The sequence below is a fragment of the Strigops habroptila genome, chromosome 2 (assembly GCF_004027225.2).
Source record: "Strigops habroptila isolate Jane chromosome 2, bStrHab1.2.pri, whole genome shotgun sequence".
Classification (NCBI taxonomy): domain Eukaryota; kingdom Metazoa; phylum Chordata; class Aves; order Psittaciformes; family Psittacidae; genus Strigops; species Strigops habroptila.
Window position 1 is genome coordinate 2,959,909 of NC_044278.2, and position 18,792 is coordinate 2,978,700.

At 42.5% G+C, this 18,792-nt stretch overlaps 1 protein-coding gene across 1 annotated transcript in view; it reads left to right on the forward strand.

Annotated features, from left to right (window-relative positions):
* Positions 1 to 18,792, forward strand: part of CD247 (CD247 molecule) — a 51,956-nt gene that overhangs the window by 25,716 nt on the left and 7,448 nt on the right. Inside the window, exons 3-4 of the mRNA XM_030472024.1 lie at positions 17,492 to 17,598; positions 18,526 to 18,579. Of these exons, the coding sequence (XP_030327884.1) occupies positions 17,492 to 17,598; positions 18,526 to 18,579 (161 nt within the window). The remainder of the gene's footprint in view (positions 1 to 17,491; positions 17,599 to 18,525; positions 18,580 to 18,792) is intronic.

Below are 18,792 nucleotides of genomic sequence, written 5' to 3' on the forward strand. Positions count from 1 at the left end.
CAAAAGGGCTTTCTTTGGAGCCACATACTTCAAAGGAAACCCAGTCCCCGCATGTGCTCTGTACCACACTGTGCAGTGGGTTTGCTGCTTTGCCTATGTTTGTCTGGTTGAAAACCTGTGTAGTCTTTCTCCAGGGTCTGGCACTTAGCAGAGGTGGGATGTTGATCCCAGATGTTGCTACTGCTGCTTGTGTCAGTGGTGTTGCCTGTCTAATCATTCATGGTGTTTCTCAAAGGATCACTTGCTTGCTCCTTAAAGTCTCAATTTTGGGAAAAGAATGTCTGCGATCCAGATTTAAGGAAAATACTGTATTGGTGTTGCCCTGTTTTAGTCAAGAGCTCTTTTTTGAATTCCCTCCTGTAAAAAGAGGCTGAAGAACCACGAAACTACAAAGCCCTCTCCTACACTTACTGTATTTTGAGGTAACAATTTCTAGCTTGGTAACAGCAGCTTTTAGCTACTTTGAGCAAGTGCTTTCTCAGACGCACTTGGTATTGCCTGTCTTTGCTAACAAAAGTCTCAGATGTGTGTTTGCTGGGGCGGGTGTGTAGGGGGGTAGATTCGTATCTGTCTCAGGGAAGCGTAATGTCTCGCTTTGAGGCTTCAAAGGGGCTAGGGTGTGCGTGAGTGAGGGACCATGAGCTGTTTCGTCACTGCAGCTTGTAAGTGAAAGGGACTCGGTGGGCATGGATGTTGTGGTTGCTGTCAGACAAGCAAGTGTGGCCCCCCATGATTCTCTTGGAGCATAGAAACAAATCTGTGTAAAAAGGATGTTCAAGCCATTTCATAATCAGCTTCATAGCCAGGTCTTGGAAATACTGTAAGGGCTGCCAGAAATCAGTTATTTCGTGGAAGGAAGAAAGGTGGAAGAAAAGGAATAGAAAAAAAGTAAACATGACCTTACTGGTATTAACCTGGCCCGAGAGACAAAGAGGATGGAGACTTCTGAAAGCAGCAGCCAGCCTGTGTTGTGGCAATGGAGCGCAGCACAGCGGGTTGTGCAGTGCTGGAGGTGAGTTCCCTCCCTCACCAGCCCCATGTCCTGCCTGTTGTCAGGGAAAAGTAAACCAGAAAAATCACAGGCGATCTGCTGGGCAAACGGTTCCTAAGGAGTTCCCAAAATGGCCTGGCTGGCCTGATACTGGCATCACGCAGGGAGACTGCCAGGGAGAGCGGCTCTCTGTGGTAACGATGGGTTTCTGAGGCTGTGCAGGTTTGCAGCAGCAAGGGCTTGGAGCAAGAAAACACATTCAATTTTCTGAAAAAAGCTCTGATTTGTATGGTCTGTGCTGACACACAGATCTGATGTTTTCTCATCAAAGTACAGCATATCTGGAATATAAAAGAAGGGCAAAGAGAAGGCATGTAGTATCTATAATATCATACAGTATCTAGGGAGAGAAGTGTATCGTTAACAAAAACTGATAAAAGGATGATGAGTGGAAGCTGTAATGTAGAGGTGAGCAACTTGGATAGGTGTAAGAAATTTATCTGCCTGCAAAGGATAATAAAGTACTCATTCTCCACTTAACTACGGCTATAAAACTATTATTAAAACCAGCCTGGAGAGCGTCTAGTGTGCAATGCCAAGGGGGGCAGCAGGCTTAAGAGGGTGCCCTTGCCTGAGTGCCATGGCTCTACGTTTTCTGTTGCTCTCTGAACTGTGCTGATCAGCACTGAGTATCGTTAAACTGCAAGTACTGCAAGTAATTTTTCCTGCTTAGAAATCCTATTTTTCTAACTTTTTACAGTACAGGGTAATTCCAAAGAATATGAGAAACACTGAACAGTCTGTAGGTAACTATGGAAAACAATTTAACAAAGTCACTTTAATGGTTTTCTGTCCTTTCCACCATTAAGATTGCACAAAATGCGCTTCGCAGACTTTCGACAAGTCCTCATGAACATTGTGCATCACTTGTTTGGGTAGGAACATTCTGATTTCAACGCATTGTATTTACCTCAACACTTGTTCCATAGATTTCTATTCCTGATCATTCACTATGTAGTTATTAGGTTATAAAGTGTATTTTTAAATAAAGACAGACATGATTTTGCTGAAACTGCATGCGTGCCTCTCTTCTGATGTAGTGTCGCATCTGCGATTTGAGGAACTCGGATAAAAATGACTGGGAGTGTAATGCCGAATTCTCTATGATCTTGCAAGCAACAAGCAGAAACAAGCACTTCTGCTTTTACACTTCTGCTCAATAATAAAAATAAAACTCCTGACTGAGAATAAGTATATAAATTTTGCTTCATCAGTTGCAAAGTGAGTAATTATTGAACAAATGGCTATACAGTTTTTCCATGAGACTGTTGGTGTCATCAGCCACACTAGACTAAGCACAAAACATTTCTGTGGTAATCAGTAGAGTCTGTCAGGATTTCTGGAAGTCAAAAGAGTTCACAGGTTGACCCACATGTGTTAGTAACTTTGATTAGAGCTTTTAATATCAATTTCAGCACTGCCTGGATGGTAACGTTTAAGCTGCTCATAAGCTAGTAGAACTTGATCATTCATCTACCCTGCATTTGCAGAAGAGAAATATGATCCTGCTGAAAAGCAAGTCTGTATGCAGACAGACAAACGTAATCCCTTCACTAGAATTGCACAAATCTGCTGTGATAAATTCAAGGAGCAGAGTTTGTTTTGTTTTCAAAATAGAATTTACTGACACTTCATAAAAACCTGAAAGTACAACTAGCTTTGAAACATGACTGGTTTTAAAATCTTAATTTCTCAGTTATGCCTTGAATTACAAATTGGTTGTGCATGGATTCCAGTCGTGCCCGATATCTGGTATCGGGTTATTCTGCAGATAGCATAACCAGCTGCAGAATTTAATCTCTTAGAAGATGCAGAAATACTAAACTCTGAACAGCCTGTCTATGGGGTATTTCTATGCTGCAGTCAGCTGAGAATTTTAAGTGAACCCAGATATTCAGTGTGCTACTCTATTTAGCTTTACCTAAGTTATAAATATCACCATAAAACTGTCATTTGTTTACTGCTCCTAAAGAGTACATAATAGTTTTGTGAAAGATTCGTTAAGTAATTTTTTGCTGTATATGCTACCAATAGTATAACAGCGCTACAAGTGCAAGAGGGAAAAGAGAAGAAATATTGCTTCCAAGCTGCTAAACTATGTCTTAAAACCACAGGGTTTGGATGAGTGGTTGTTAGCACGGTAATAAACCACCTGAACAGACACTTTCTCTGTCCCAGGTGGTTGGGCTTTTTCTCTTTTAGGGACTTCAACTACTGTGATCATAAACTCATGAGATCAAGATACGTAATGGTGGAGCACTGGGGGAGAACGAGGCTTGTAGCAAGAAAATTTGGCTTTAGGGTCTTACGACACCAGTTTGGTAAAATAAAATTATCTTGGGTCTATGCAGTTTGGCATATTTTCTGTTGATATTTTCTTCAGTGTTTTCTCCAGCATATGCTATGCAATGTATTTGTTTAATTTAATATACTGTTTACTCTAAAGCTGTATCTAGATCTATATGCATGTATTCAATTTAGGTGACTGCATAGAATCTGTTAGGCAATGACTTTGTGTCATGCCCAAGCTGAAAACTGGCTGACAGGACAGATACACGATAAATTTTTCCCCATTGTTTTTTGTGAATCAGTTTTATATTCTAAGCAATATCAGGTAAAACAGGTTACAAAGCCGGACTTCTTTTGCTTCATGCACATGGACTTTTAGACCTTCGTATCTTGTGCATGTGCTGCGCTCTTCCTCAATGAAATTGCTTGGAGAGTTACATACATATATTTGATCCTGTGCGATGAGCCAAACCATCTTGTCCTTCCTGCCTTTTTTCCCTTCCCTTTGTAATAATTCCTTCTAAGGTAGGTCTCGTAATAGACTTTGAGTAAAGCACTGCTAATGTTTGTTGATAAAATAGAAATACAATTTCGGGGTGTATTGCTGTAAAAATAATGCTGTTTGAAGGGTTCAAAGGCAACTTTTTTGCTGATTTCTAATGTGTAGGCACGTGAAAATGAATTGCAGAATAACAAATTGTAAAGTCGCTCTGAAAACAGGGCAGAATACAGCAAATCTAAAGAAAAGAGTAATGAAAAGTTTTATTTTCCAGAAAAAAAATTATAGCGTCATAGCTCCCCAAACTTACAGAACGTAAAGATTTCATGTGTAACGAATATTGTGTAAGAAAGAAACATTTGAATCCATCTTTTAATTGCTGTTTATCACTACGTGTTTCTTGTGTGTCCTTGAAGATATGTGTGTGCCTGCTTTGGTACTAAACCTATTTTCATTGAATTAAATGGCCTGTGTTAACTTCTGTTGAAATCAATGGCATGGAGAATTAATTCACCCCATTACAGAATCTGGTCTTTAGTGGGAAGAGAACTGGGCCATTTATTTATAGTCACTTGTGTTTCTTCCTCCATTTGGATGCAATAAACCTGAATATAATCCTCTAAAGTGCTATCAGTTTGAATAGCTTTAGTTTTTTTGTCCCTAGAACCAGTGTAACTTCTCCAAGCAGTTTTCAAGGGATGGATTGAAATAATTAATGCACATCTAATGGCTAATTTTGGTGAGATAACGCTTTGCTTAATGGGATTAGTTCCATGCTTGCATATACAAGAATCTCCCGGAGGCACAAATGAGGCTACTGCCAAACATCACAAAGTGGTATTTGTCCCTACTACCTTCCCTCTTCCCCTCTATCATATAAGGCATACACATGAAGTCCTAGATGTGAATGAATTATGGATTAATCAAAGCTAATATCAAAGCACTTGTATTAAAGGACAATGTTTTTGTTTTGTTTTTTTACAAGCCTATGCATTATCTGGGCAGCCCAGCTTTGTGTTACGTATTTTAAATAGTACAATATTCAATAAACAGTTTTATGGTAAGAAGAAATTATAATGGATCGAAGTAGAAGAAGGTTTTTCATAGAGAGTACATAGCAAAAGTAAATGTAATGCTAAGCATCCTTTTCAAATTTAGGAGAAAATTTCCTTCCTGGGGGCATTTGATCATTTGGAAATCTTTAACCTCATCCAGCAGTTCTATAACTGCACTTTCCAACACTGTGCTTCGAATAAAGCTTACCTAAGCTCCCGGTATTATGAAAAATAGAGCTTGTGTAACTTTCCTTTGCATTCTAACTCCATCTGAGCTGCACATAGAAAGTAAACAAATACAGTTTCCAGGCAGTCTTTTTATCTGTCTGCACATCTCGGAGGCTTCTTGATAAGGCTTTTTGTGGGGAGAGAGGAGGTGTTGAAAGTAAATAAAATTTGAACATTTCCATCCATTTTAGAAGCAGCACTAAAGATTTTAAAATAAACCTGTTTTCTGAGACTGACAAGCAATTATATCAGTGCAGTGATAGTGCAATGCATAATTCTACACTTACAAAATTAGTTGAAGTGAGAAAAAGCAGAGAGAACATAGTATCCCATCTTAAGTGGCTGTTGCAGATAGGTGCTCTAAAACTCAAAGGTACAAACAGATTTGTTCTGTAAACTATACCTGGTAAGGGGCTGAGAGCTGCTTGTCTACATTAAGATGTAAAGAATAAATACAAGGAATCTGTGCTCTAGAGAAAGCCATAACATTTCCCCAGGAAAACAAAACCAAACAAAATCCAGTTAAAAACAACAAGGTGTGATTTCTGTGTGCAGTGTTTCTGGAAAATCTTCTCCAGAGAAATCCTGCAGAAAAAACAGTAGGGTAAATTCAATGCTGTAGATGAAATGAGCTTAAATTGCTGACGGTAGCTCGCCTTTCCAGGTTTCTTATACTGATTTACATGACCTAGACAGAGCTTTTCAGAAAAGGGCTCCTCTGTTTCTACACACTTTACAAAGCGTGATGTACACATACTAAACTTCACAAGTAAGATCAGCACTGTAGCTTAAAGCAATATGCACATTACCAGCCATGTTTCCTATTAAGATCAACCTTATGCAGCAACTGTCTTTATCATTTGGCCCATTTCCACCAAATTTAACAGAGGAGTTCGGGTTTCAATAGGGCAATTGGGTTTCTCCAGGTATCATGAGAACTGACGGCTGGATGGAGGGAGAAACAAGTCAGTGCCTGCGTGGCAGCAGCTTGAGCTCAGCAGGGACCTGCTGGCCTTAGCCTGCCATTGGCCGGCTGATGGGCACCCACAGCACAGACCACCACTGGGAAAGGCTGGTGTTGTGTGACCTGCAGGGATGGGAGGGAGGGAGAAGATTTAAGGCACGTTCAGAGATTCCGGAATTGGTTTTTATAGTGTAGAAATAAAAACGGAGGGAGGAGAGGAAGCAGAGATTTGCATCTGGGGATATAAAAAAGAGAATACAAATTAGTGTAAGGGATTTCAATAGCCCTTTCCCCCCATTTGTGCTAACTTTATGTGTCTATAATTCAACTTGTTCTTTGTTTAATGCAAATACAGATCAATCTCTGAAATCCCATCTCTATCATCAGATGTTCTTGACAGTATAAAAATCAGAGAGCCTGCAGTGTTATTTTTGGAGGACCGATGTCAAACTCTAGTACTCACTCTGGTGGATTCACTGTTACTGTAGAAAATTGCCATTTTTTTCCCTTTACAAAAAAGATCTGCAAAACCCCTGGTGTGTTAATGTTCAAATAATTTCTTCTTCCGCCCCTCTGAAACCAGCGTGTTGAAGAACTAGATGAAACCTCAGGGTCTTTAGTGTGTTCCTGTTGTCAACTCATCTATTTTTCAGCATGCAGAACATGAGCTGGTCACTTTGTCGTTAAATACTTGCAGGAATCGCTGTAGGTTTCCTAGTTAAGATGGGGTGTAGAATTTGGCCTGTGCTTATCAGAGAAGCTGACCCAGAGCATTGCTATGGGTCACAAAAGCTATGTGCAACTCTGTCTGTAATTATTGCTAGCAAATGAACTCTGAAGTTGAGCCTCTTCTGGAGCATGATTTTATGTTATTAATAGACGTAAGCTTAAATACAGATTGGTTATCTGGACTGTCAACAACATAGAACACTGACAAATTTAAAACTGCAAAAATTAAATACTTTTCCAGAAAGCCAACAATGCTGAGGATTTTCTGCTTTACCAAAAATGCAATTTTAAAACCCATATTATACTTAAAAACCAGAAACTGTGATTTACTTTTCTCCCTAACCCTGCACTATTATATTCTTAAATTTGGTGTTCTTACTAATTTTAGATAGCTTTGCTCGGAAGCTCTCGTGTTCCCTTTCAGCACAGTAGTTATTACAACCAGTGAACACCTGGAAAAAAATATTGTTAATAAAAGAGAAATTAACTACCAGAAGAGACCTCAGGCATGACTGGAGACCTGCTATTTGCAAAAGCAGTTTGATGGCCAATAGATCTCTCTTTTAACATTTCTCATTTATTAGTGGTGCTGTACGGATACATTTTAATGTATATATTGAATACGGGAATTAACTTGATAGATTTTAGTTATTAGTTGCATGCAGTGTAGATGTGAGTAAAGCGTAATTGTTTACTTTAATCTCAGTCACAAACACTGACATAGGAACGTTTGAACTCTTGCTGTAAATATAGAGGAAATTTGCTTTGTGATGAGGGCTTGGGGTCCTTTTCTTCCCTCGTTTTGCTTTTGCCACAAGTCTTATCTTTCCATAGAGAGGCAATTAAAAAGGTACTAAATCCTAGTGTCTGAGGTTTTGAGAGCACTTGATTTTTGGACAGTGAAAATATTACTTTTGTTGTTCTTATGGGTGGCAAAATAAGGGTATCGCAGAAAATTATTAATGATAAGGAAATTCTTTCCTATTTCCCCCACAGGAATGCATTGCTTTTTAAGTCCTTAATTCAGTCAAAATGTATATATAGGCTCTTCATATTTGCCATTTCCTGCTTATGCATGAGAATTATAACCCCCCCCTTTTTTTTTCTTATCCCATAATGCCAACTGGGATAACGTTTTCTAAACTGGGTGTTGTCCATCCTGTGGCTTGGAATAAAATGTAGTGATGGAGACATACCAGCCGCAGTTACATCACCTGCCAGGCCTCAGCAGGAAGGTGTTAATGGGGACAGAAAGCCATGCCCCTGCACACCACTTGCAGAACCACAACTAATGCTCTTTCTCTTCAGCAGTGTTTTACTTTGCCATAAAACTTTAGCTGTATAGTTGCTACATTCTATGAAAATGTGAACGCTCCCAAAGTAAAGGAAGACCGTTGCAGAGGTGGAAGAAGCAATTCTTTCTTTTCTCAAGGGGAATTCATGATGGTCGATGGAGTCCGGGTTTGTTCCAAGGCCCTTTGCTGAAGGGCTCTGCCAAGGACGCAGGCAAGATTTCTTGTGGTATTTCCATTTTGTGATAGCTCGTCACTGGATCTTTCTTATGAAGCCTGTGAAATGCTTCACGTTCAGAGTGTTTTCAGAGTGAAATATTCCCCAGTGGTATTATTGCTAAGCTTTGGTGAGCAACACTGCAAAAAAAATTAATTAATATTAATTAATATTAAACCAAATCCTTAATCAAGCCTTCTCTTTACTCTGTATGTAACTGCTGTTGCATGGGTTTTTGTCTGTGCACGTTCTAGTAGAGGCAGGACATGACACGACACGCATGGCTCCCCATTAAGTGGGTCAGTGGCAGGGGACTGAAGACCTGCTCTGAAACCTCTCCCTCCTCGGTGTGTTTAGCTACTACAGCACATGGAGCCTCAGCCGTTGGAGCTGGTATAACCTTCTTCCTGCCTGATAACCTGAGGCCACCACTGCCTCTGTAAAATGATTTAACTGTTTCTCTGCTTGACACCAAGCTTCACTAGTAATTTCTTCATCCTCGGAAGCCTTCTTGCACGTGGATGTCTGTACAGGGAGGGCAATGAAAACATTGATATTTGTGAGACTTAAAATAGTCTTCTCATGGTTGTCCTGCTGGATGAGCTAAAGTAAATCTTGCAGTCTTTCTGCAGCTTTGCATATGTCTACCTTCCTTTTGATTCAGTCATGATATTTATCTGCTGAAAGACATTGTGTGAGGAGTGCGTTGAAATCTGTGGATGACACCACCTGGGTTTTGCAAAATGTTACTATATGTTCACCTAAAAAAAGTGGATGGCTTTCATTCCTGGGGCTTTGGTGCCCTTCCTGACACTGGCTGTTTTGGTACAGGTCAGATCTGGTGCTGCCAGTGAACTGGGGTGGAAATTGATCCTGGAGAAAGGGAAGGAAAACTGGTTTCATCCCAGCAGGATTAGCTGTGATGGGCATACAGTCATGGCTTTGACTGTGCATCAAGGACGGCTCCCGTAATCATCACAGCTTTGGTCTGTCTTGGCTGCAATGCAAGGAATTGCTCACGGCCTGACTTCTGTCTGTAAATAGCCTTGTAGCTGCAACTGTCCCTCCAGCACCCCCACCTCTAGTTTGCACCATTGTGAGGGAAGAGTTTCCTACTTTTCTCCTCTCTTGCAGCTGATCAAGAGAGTTGCAGTGGAGCTCAGAGACAAAACAGCTCTGTTTAGTCTCTTGTTGGGCTTGTGCATCTCTGCGCTTTGATTTCACAGCTCATGTCAGACTGAGTAGTCCCTCCCTGCACCAAGGCAAGAAGACACTAGTAAGTCTGTGCTTGCTGGCTGATTCAGAATATTTTGTGCATGGGTATTTCTATTCCTTTATTACCCAGCTAATAGAAAGCCATTTCCTAACAATGGTGGTAGCCAACATAAGCTTAACGACTTTTGGAAGTCTGAAACTAGGATAACAGGGAGTGGGGGGTGCCAGTTGGGAACCATTTTTCATGTTATCGGTATATTTGATTACCAAGAGCCATGGGCTGTGAGCTGTTTAGCATAACCATATTTCCACTGTTTTTTGTAAAGTCTAACTTAAAAGCACTAATTTAAAGTGCTAGGGAAACGTCTGCCACGTCTGTGAGGTGCTTACTGAGCAGAGAAACACACCTGACTGTGATCAACAGCATCTTGTGTCTGACCCTGTGACTCTTTCTTCAGCCCTGTGGCTTGCAGCCTCTTTGGGATTCCCAGTGAGCCAAGATGTGTAGACTGAAATCTTTTAAGTAGTCCTCCATCGTGTGCATTGGGCTGTAGAAGCTAAACATGCAAAGGCTACCTAATAGTAAATCAGTTTGAAGTGAGTTGCTATTGTGGGATGCACAGACAGAATTGGCAGGAGAAGGGCAGAGGTAAGTGACCTAGCAACAACCATTTGAGTAATAAGCCTTGCCTCTTGGGACACTTTCCACCAGATTGGATTAGACAACAGAAAATTTACAGCAGGGAACATCTTTTGCATTAACTAGATTAAACTTCTACTGCCCTTGATGAAGATGGGTCTAGTAAAAGGTCATGTCTAATCCAAAACCCCTGCAAAAGCTGAAGAAGCTGCACAGCTTGCATCTGCCACCTGAGTTTGTGGATATCCAGGTTCTACAGTCACCCTGTGTATGGTTTGGTGTCTCTAGGAGGCAACAGTAGGTTTGCTTCAGGAAAGCCCTTTTACCAAGTTCTTGCAAAACTGAGAAGTGAAAGCAGTTGCTTTTTCTGAGAATGACTGTTTGATAAAGCAAGGAGTCCCCTTCCAGAGATGAGCAAGGCACTCCCTCCCTTTCCGCTTCTGACGCGGCTCTGGAAGGATTTGGAGGGTGCAGGATTGCCTTATTTAATGGTATGTTCAGAGTTAGTCACCTTCCCTGTCAGACTGGAAAGGTCTGATGGTGAAGTTGTTTTCTGCACACACCACGTCCTCTTTCCACAAATGAGGCAGCTGTTGGAGATCTTCCTGCCTAGCTCCTGCTACAGTACCCTGGATTTTATCAGTCTTTATTTCCTGATGTGCTAGAAAATATTTGGCCTTTTGTGGTATTGTAATATTTTCCTCCTTTTGAATCTATTTCTTCCTAAATGTCAGAAGGAAAAGTGTATTATTGGAACTTTGTGATAGTGCCTCCCTGAAAGGCGTCCTAGAAGGAGTATGAAGGGCTCATAAGGATCCTGAAACGCTTTAACTTGACCTCATGTTTCCGTAGTGCTAACAGACTTTGGCATAAAGAAGTGGAAGTTAATGACCTGAAATACTTCCCTTTTTTGTATGTAATTATTCTGGCTGCCTAACATCTGATATTGTAACAGCAGCTTGCTCCTTGGCTTTGAAGCTGAGGACAACAGCAAACTATAATGTTGAACTTCATGGGCACAAGCTGTGCTTTTGGCCATATTGTGTTTCACAAATACATGATGGTGTATTAATGGCAAACAGGAGAATTCCTTAATGCTGCAGGAACTGGTGGTGAGGGGAAAAAAAGGCAAACCAGTAATGTAAACAGCTTTGAAGTGTTTGTGCCAAGGCAGTGGCTGCTATGGAAAGACAAACGTGGAATTTTTTCAGGCAGTGAGCTCAATGTAATTTTGCTGTGGTGGGGTTATTGTATCCTCTTGTGTTAAAAGCCTGCTGGCTTCCCTCGGGTGTCTTGGTTTTGCAGATATGGTAGTAGAGGAGTTTTACATTGAAAGCTTTACTTGGCCCTGTAATACAATTAATACAATTTAATAATCAACAGGGCTGTCGTTCGTCTCTGCATAAAGGGAGAAGCCTCCTGACTTCACAGACTTGGTTTGATGCAAGGGACATCTTTCACTTCACTTATTTCTCCTAAGTGGCTACTGTGCACATCAGACCTGGTAATACACCATGCCTGGTGTAATCCAGGCCCTTTCTTCCCCCAGTTGTTTTTGCTCTGATTTTTCCACCAATGTGCCCAAACAACGGCATGGAGGAGCCTCTTCATTTTGTGAGGGAAGAAGGATTTGACCTCTGCTTCTTCAGTCTTGGAGTGTCCCAGGCTTGTTTATTATTGATATCTGTAAGTAAAAAACCATAGAAATGTATAAATATAAATAAACTCCAGAATAGATATGTTCTTTATCTTTCATAATTTTAGGTGGCTAACTTTCAGGCATTTAGACTGGGCTGTCTCTTCAGTTGCAAGCCTGTATGCATTTGAAGTGTAGCACCAAGCAGGATGCTCATCCCTCTTCCCTTTCTGTCCCAGGCCCAGACAGCTCTTGGGTTCAGCATCTCACTTTCAGACAGCGTCAGCGTGGCAAGATCCGTCACACCTGACTTCTCCCGGTGTTTGACCTCCATAGGGAAGATCTGGTGGGTGCCTCATGTGCATGTCATATGCTGGCACCTGCAGCTGTGAAAGTTTGTCCCCTGGGGGTGTGTGGAAACACAAACTGCAGCATGAGATTTTTGGAAGATAAGGGGTAGAAGTGGGGTGAATTGGATGCAGCAACTGTGAGGGCCTCAGATCGCCGCTGGCGGACGAATGCTGCCTGCTTGTCCCTGGTGTGTAGCTGTGGCAGCTCTCGGTTGCTGGGAGAAGGTGCTACTGTTTGTCTTTAAACACCTTTGTATGTAACCGCAGTATAAAACTCTTCATTTATAACCATGTTACTGAATTCCGGTAACCCCTAAAAATTCTCAAATTAATCATTTAATGAGGGCCACGGGAGAGAGAAAATTTTATGGTGGACAGATTTGATCTGAATTTACAAGTAGTTCAGCTTTTACGGTCTGTATTTCTTAAACTACTGCCAGGAATCATGGTGTAACTCAATCCAGGAGCACACTAAAAATATCGGAGGGGGAAAATCCTGCTTTAAAAAAATGGAGTAATGTGTTTCAAGGGTCCAGGCCATGTTTTAGTGATTCTCTCCAGCAGATCCCTGTTGAGACTGGCTGCATGGAGCCAGCAGTGGGGGCCAGCTCTGTGGACTGGGCCATTGGCAGCCCCAGGGTGCTGATTGTGCTGAGTTTTGGATATGTCTGGCCATGGGTTTTGGGACTCCTTGGCTGTCTGTAAGCCCGGAGCAGGGGAGCAGCAGCAGCATGTGCTGGGCCTGAGCTGGGGGTGTGACACTACTGTCCAAAACCACAGTGCACAGGGCGGGCTGCCATGCGGGCACCTGCAGCACAGCTCCGCGCCGGCCCCTGCGCTTCCTCTCTTTCAGCTGATGAGGCTGCTGCTGGCCTACTGCTAGAGGGGGGGTTTCACTTGCTTGTCACCAGCAGTTGCTGTGAATTGCCTTTTTTTTTCCTTTTTAATTTTTATTCCCTTTCATACTTTAAAAAGTAAAAGGCCACAGGGGGGTGTTATAAGAGGCTGGCAGTGTGGGTCCAGGGACATGTGTGTGGAGCAGGATGAGGGAGGTGTGCCAGCCTGGGGTCCAGGCATATGGGTGCATGGACCTGCAGCAGCAGGAGAGAGTGCCTGGGCATAGAGAAAGGCAGGGCTCCATTGCTGGGTGGGAGCAGAGAAGAAGAGGGGAGAAAAGTCCAGGCTTTGGAAGGAGGAGGTGCTGGGAAGCAACTTCTTAATGGCAGAAGCACAGCTTGGGAAAGAGTCTCAAATGTGGTGGCAGTTACCTGGGGTTTGGGATTGAGAAGGGCTGGCAACCTTGTCACAAAATGCAGCAGCGTTCCCCTGACTGACTTGGTCTCCTTTCCTGCTGCCTCATCTGCTGAGGCTCTGCCAGTGCTTCCTCAGCCCGTATCAGCTCCTTGTACAAAACTTTCCACAGCTTTTCCTGTACAAATTCCTTAAAAAATAAAATAATTACTTAATGCTGTAGGTTGCATAATTTGTTTCTGGTTTTCCTTAACATCCTGGTGGTCTTTGAGTAAACGTTCCCACTGTGCAACAGGGAGATCGAACTGTGCAGCTACTTGCATAAGAGCACGTGGTGAGCAGGAGTAAATGCAAACTTTCTAATTGTTATTCCTTCAGAGCTTGCTTCCCTCCTGAGCAAGAGCACCACTTTGACCTCATCCTTAAGCCCTTGTGTATTTGCATACTTGGATGTTGACTTGTGACTCAACTCTTTTTTGATGCCTGCAGAGAGAGGGATGCTGTTTGCCCAAGCCACATTTAAGCAGTAAGCCTGTCATCATTTACAATGCAATGTAACTGTCTTCCCCGCTGGCCTGTGGCGTGACATTAGCTGTGCCACGTGCCTGTGCTTTGACATCTTGCTTTAAAACCCTGCTGTACTTTACTGACCTGCTGAAACTTGGACTGGTAAACCACTGGTATACGAAAAGACGTTATGCAACTCACAGTAGGCACTGGGTAATCTGTAAGGTTAACAGAGTGGGAATTATCAGTGAAATGGTCATTATTTGTGCTTTTCTCTGCATGAGGCAGCTGAGTGTGACTGCCCTCATGCCTCTTGGCTCTGCCCAGCTCCCAGCAACAGCCCATCATAGAATCATAGAATGGTTAGGGTTGAAAAGAACTATCAGCTGCAGCTGTGTGGCCTTGGCCTTGGCCCCCCAAACTGCAGCTCAGGGCTGATGAGGGGCAGGGAGTGTGTTTTGGTGGTGCCTGAGGGACTGGCCTTCTGGCTGTGCATGTTGTGCAAATGCTGAAGAGACAGTAACCTCTCCTCTAGCAATTTAAAATCCTAAACTCATCCTGTTCAGAAGAATGGGTGCTATCTGGTTTGAATTGTTTCAACTGCTACTTGTTCATTATGCTTCATATCTCTTTGTCCTTTGTTTCAATAGGCCTTAAATCTTTTGTCTTTTTCTCTCTCTCACTTTCTAATCTGGAAAGCTGTTGCAAAGGTTATTATTGAGAAAGTTCTTTGCATCTTTTTTTTTCTTTTTAAGAATACAGAACTTAAACATACTAAGGAAGGAAAAGACATAAAGTAATTAATTTTCTTGGTTTGTTTCTAAACATTGGACTTCATCATTGTCTCAAAACACTTATCTTCAGGAACCATTGCAGCCAGACTATGTCTAGCAGGATTTCCATCACCGAACAGCTTTAATCCATTGCCTGGGGTACTGGAGGCCAAGCTGCCCCAGATAAGCACCACCTAGGCACTTGGGTGGCTCTGCAGAGTCAGCCAAGGTTAACCACGGCTCACACGGAGCTACAGCTGAGTCCCTGCGCTCTTGACTTCTGCATATACCTCTATGTCTCCTTGAGCTCCTCCTGGTCTGGGGAGTTTAGTAGTTCTGGAGAAATACTGGACTCGAGATGACAGTGTGAATGTGCTCTGCTTTGGTACAGGAAGAGGGGGGTCAGGGCCAGGATCCCCAAAACTTTCCTCAGCAGCATCTCAGATACCCCCAGGCTTCCTGGCTCTGGCTGGCTCTGCGTGGGGCTGCTCACCTTCCTCACGGGGTGTTTCTGCTTCCGGACACATGCAGCTCGAGGCCAGGGTGCTGCACTGTGTGAAAGCAGCTTAATTACTGCTAGAAACAAATTGCCTCTGGATGCTCTGCAGCTGTATTTCCCCAGTGCTGCATTTTAGCTACCAAATCTAAAGCAGTTCAAACTGGTTTTGTGTTGAACCAACTCCGGCGTAAAATACTGTCCTGTGACCATTCAAAAGAGAAACTCGAGGAAGCTAATCTCAGCTTGTTTGTTGGTTTAATACACAGTGTTGGGCAAGTAACTTAATCTCTCTGTCTTCATTTACCCCAGATATGAGGTTTTATAATCCTGAAAAAAAAATGTGGTGAAGGTTATCGTTTACAAAATGCTTTGAACCTTCTTTTTAAAGTCATAGAAACAGAAGAGGAAGAAGGAAGATCATCTAGGATCTTAATTTATTTCTGAGGATTTGTTTCTAAACATATGATTTAAAAACAAAAAAAAAAAAAAATGGGAGCCCATGGTTCACCCAAGCAAACAAATCTCCTGTTTGGGAATTGTTTTTTTCTGGCTGTGTTAGGCTTTCAGTGGGAACAGTGATTATATCATCATCTGTTTGGAATTTACAAACACACAGGCACGGCTTTTCAGTCATGCTTGACACCAGTCGTGCTCTTGAGCGGTGCGACGGGCATCATCACTAACTTCAGTTCTGTGAAGGAGGCTTCCTCCCACCTGCAAGGTCCTGCTCATGAAATAGTCAGCATGGCCTGACGGGGCAGGGAGAAACCCCAGCACACAGAATGCTCCTGTTCTCAGCACTGGGGTAACTCAGCACCATGCACTGCACAGGGTGGTTCAATTACCCTCCAGCACTCGTGGTTAGTAAGAATTGCCATGAATCATACCAATTCTTTCCAACTTATCTTTATCGAAGAGCTTTACAGGCTTTTGATCATTCTTGTCTTTATCTTTTGAACTCCCTCCAGTTCTTTGTACAAAGCACATCCCAGATTAATTTTTAAGTGATTTTTTTATTTTAATAACTCTGCAATACAGCTTTTCCTTTGGGGATGGGCCTAGAACTGCATATTGGATCTATAGTTATTTAGGCTGCTTGACCTAATTGCTTTATTTTTTCTTTTAGTGACACTTATGAACTCGCTACGTGTCTATGAACTGAAATGCCAGTTTCATCAGTTTCAGCTGCTGGAGACCAGCAATGTTGCTGTGCCCTGCTACATATATATATCAGGGCATAAACATATGCAGTGTTAACTAGGAAATGAACATCAACATCTTCCATTTAGCAATTTTATGGAGCTCTCAATTACGGTAACAGTAGATTTTCCTTCCTCAGATAAGTTTTAATACTTATCTTAAAACCAAAAAACTAGTAATCTTTTAGGGGCAATCCATCCAACAAGAGGCAGCCAGTTGCGGTTCCTGTGCAGGGAATTCAGGTTTAAAACCTTCCTCAACCTTCCTCTCAAACTGAAAGCACATCAGAGTGTCTCATGGGTATCTCATGGATGTGTCCTGACATCTGGGGTTAAATGTCTGTCTCTCCTGCCCATAGTTCACTTTGCGGGATTAATGGTCTCCAGCATCCTCAAACCAAGAGAACCCTCACAGAGAAGACTGTGCAGGTTTAAGGTTACAGTATATAGCCTGAGCTACAGAGATGCACCTAAAATTCCTCTTCTGAATAGAGTAGTGATTTCAAGCTGGCTCTCCAGCCAGCTATGGTGGTCTCAATCTCTTTTTACATTTAACACAACATTTTGTCCTAAGAAGACTTTCACTAAATTTTTGTCCAAACAGACACACTTTCTCACACACACAAGTTTTAATTGATGAAGGAATCCCTAACCAGGACCAGTAATGAATCCCTGCAGGAGATGCTGCTGGGTTTTCCCAGAAAACAAATGCTTTGTGTGAGGCTTTCTTGCAATGGCCTTGGTTGTCTCCATGCAGATCTCCATGCAGGCTCTGTGGGTGGGAAACCCAAAGCAGAATGTCCTGCATTGGTTGAAGTAGGTCATGAGCATTTCTATCCTTGGATATACTCTCACTCAGCTGGCTGGGGTCCTGGGCAGCCTGTTTAGAGGGAGGGTTGGACCTGCAGTGGTCCCTTCTGACCTAATCAATCCTGTGGTTCTGAGACAGATTTCCACCTCCTTTGCAAATGCACACTCTTGCCCTCATACCGGCTATGTTTTGATGAAGCACTGCACAGCACTTCTACGTTGATCCTGTCAAGCACCCAGTGATACAAGCAGGCTTGTTTGTTGACGTATCTGATGTCTCTGTACAGGTGCTGTACCAGTTCTTGGGCTAACAGACCCAAGACTCTGCTACTTACTGGATGGATTCCTCTTCATTTACGCAGTCGTCATAACAGCCCTGTTTGTGAAGGCAAAGGTCAGTCTATCCAAACATTGATGCATTTGGCTTTGGTGGTATAAACAACCAAAAGGTTGGGCTGAGCTGGAAAGTGGGGGTGAAGAGGAAGCATGTCTTTCAGATTAAGACCTTTTTAAAATCTACTTTCTCTTTATTTTTTATCTTTCTTCCTTTTCTGGAGCCAGCCTGAGCAATCTGGGGGAGTTCTTCCATGAGGTTCATGAAGGGTGGGGAAGAGAGTATGTGAGAGTGTTCTGATACTATGGTTATAGTATGGATGAAGATAGAGATTCTGGATATTGTATCTGGGAAATGACTGATTGAGTGATGTGGTGTCTTCTGCTGCTTTGTCATTGGAAAGAGAGGAGGGAATACACAGCAAATTCAGGACAAATGCCAAGCTTGTGAAGGATATAGTAAAATGTCTCAAAAAATTAGACATCTTCGATAGAATGAGCATGATGATGCAAATGATATAATCGTAACAACCACAGGAGAGGAGTCGGGGACAGGATGGACACAATTTGATGGGCTGCTGTTACCATCAACATCAACAATAGCTGTTCTGCATCTAGGGAGACAGTGGCTTTAGTGCACTTCCACAGAAGATAACATGACATGATGGAGATATGTATGTTTCCAGACATGTAAATGCTCTGGGAGCTCTGCTAATCATATGACAGTGGCTGTCCCACCAAAGGCTCAGGGACAATAACGGCACTTTCACAGGGAAAGGGGTCGAGTAAGTAACATGTAATTACTAGAAATGTGCTTTTAAAAAACAAAGTCAAGTTCATCCTATGCCTAAATACAAACCTGGCTAAAAGTTAGGGTGGCTGTTTATGGGTTGGTCTGTTTCTGATGAGAGTAACTTGTAGGAGAGAGGGTACGAAAGGACTGAATGGAGCCACGGTCTCTCTGCTCACAGTATGCTTTCTCTTCCAGCTTAGCCAGGCCTCTGAACACCTGCCGCAATCAGGCCAGGATGATGTGTATAATGTAAGTAACTACTGATTGATTCAGATCTGCTGCCCAGACAGACTTTTGGGGGGCACTTACAGGGAGTAAATTGCCTGTGGATCAGATGACCCAACTAATGAAAGCGCTATCCCCAAGTGTGCAGCACAGCAGTTGCAAGGAGGAAAGATAAAACCTGACAAGGGCAGCTGTTGTCACTTATCCGGCTGGATGCTAGATAAATGCATGGGTTGT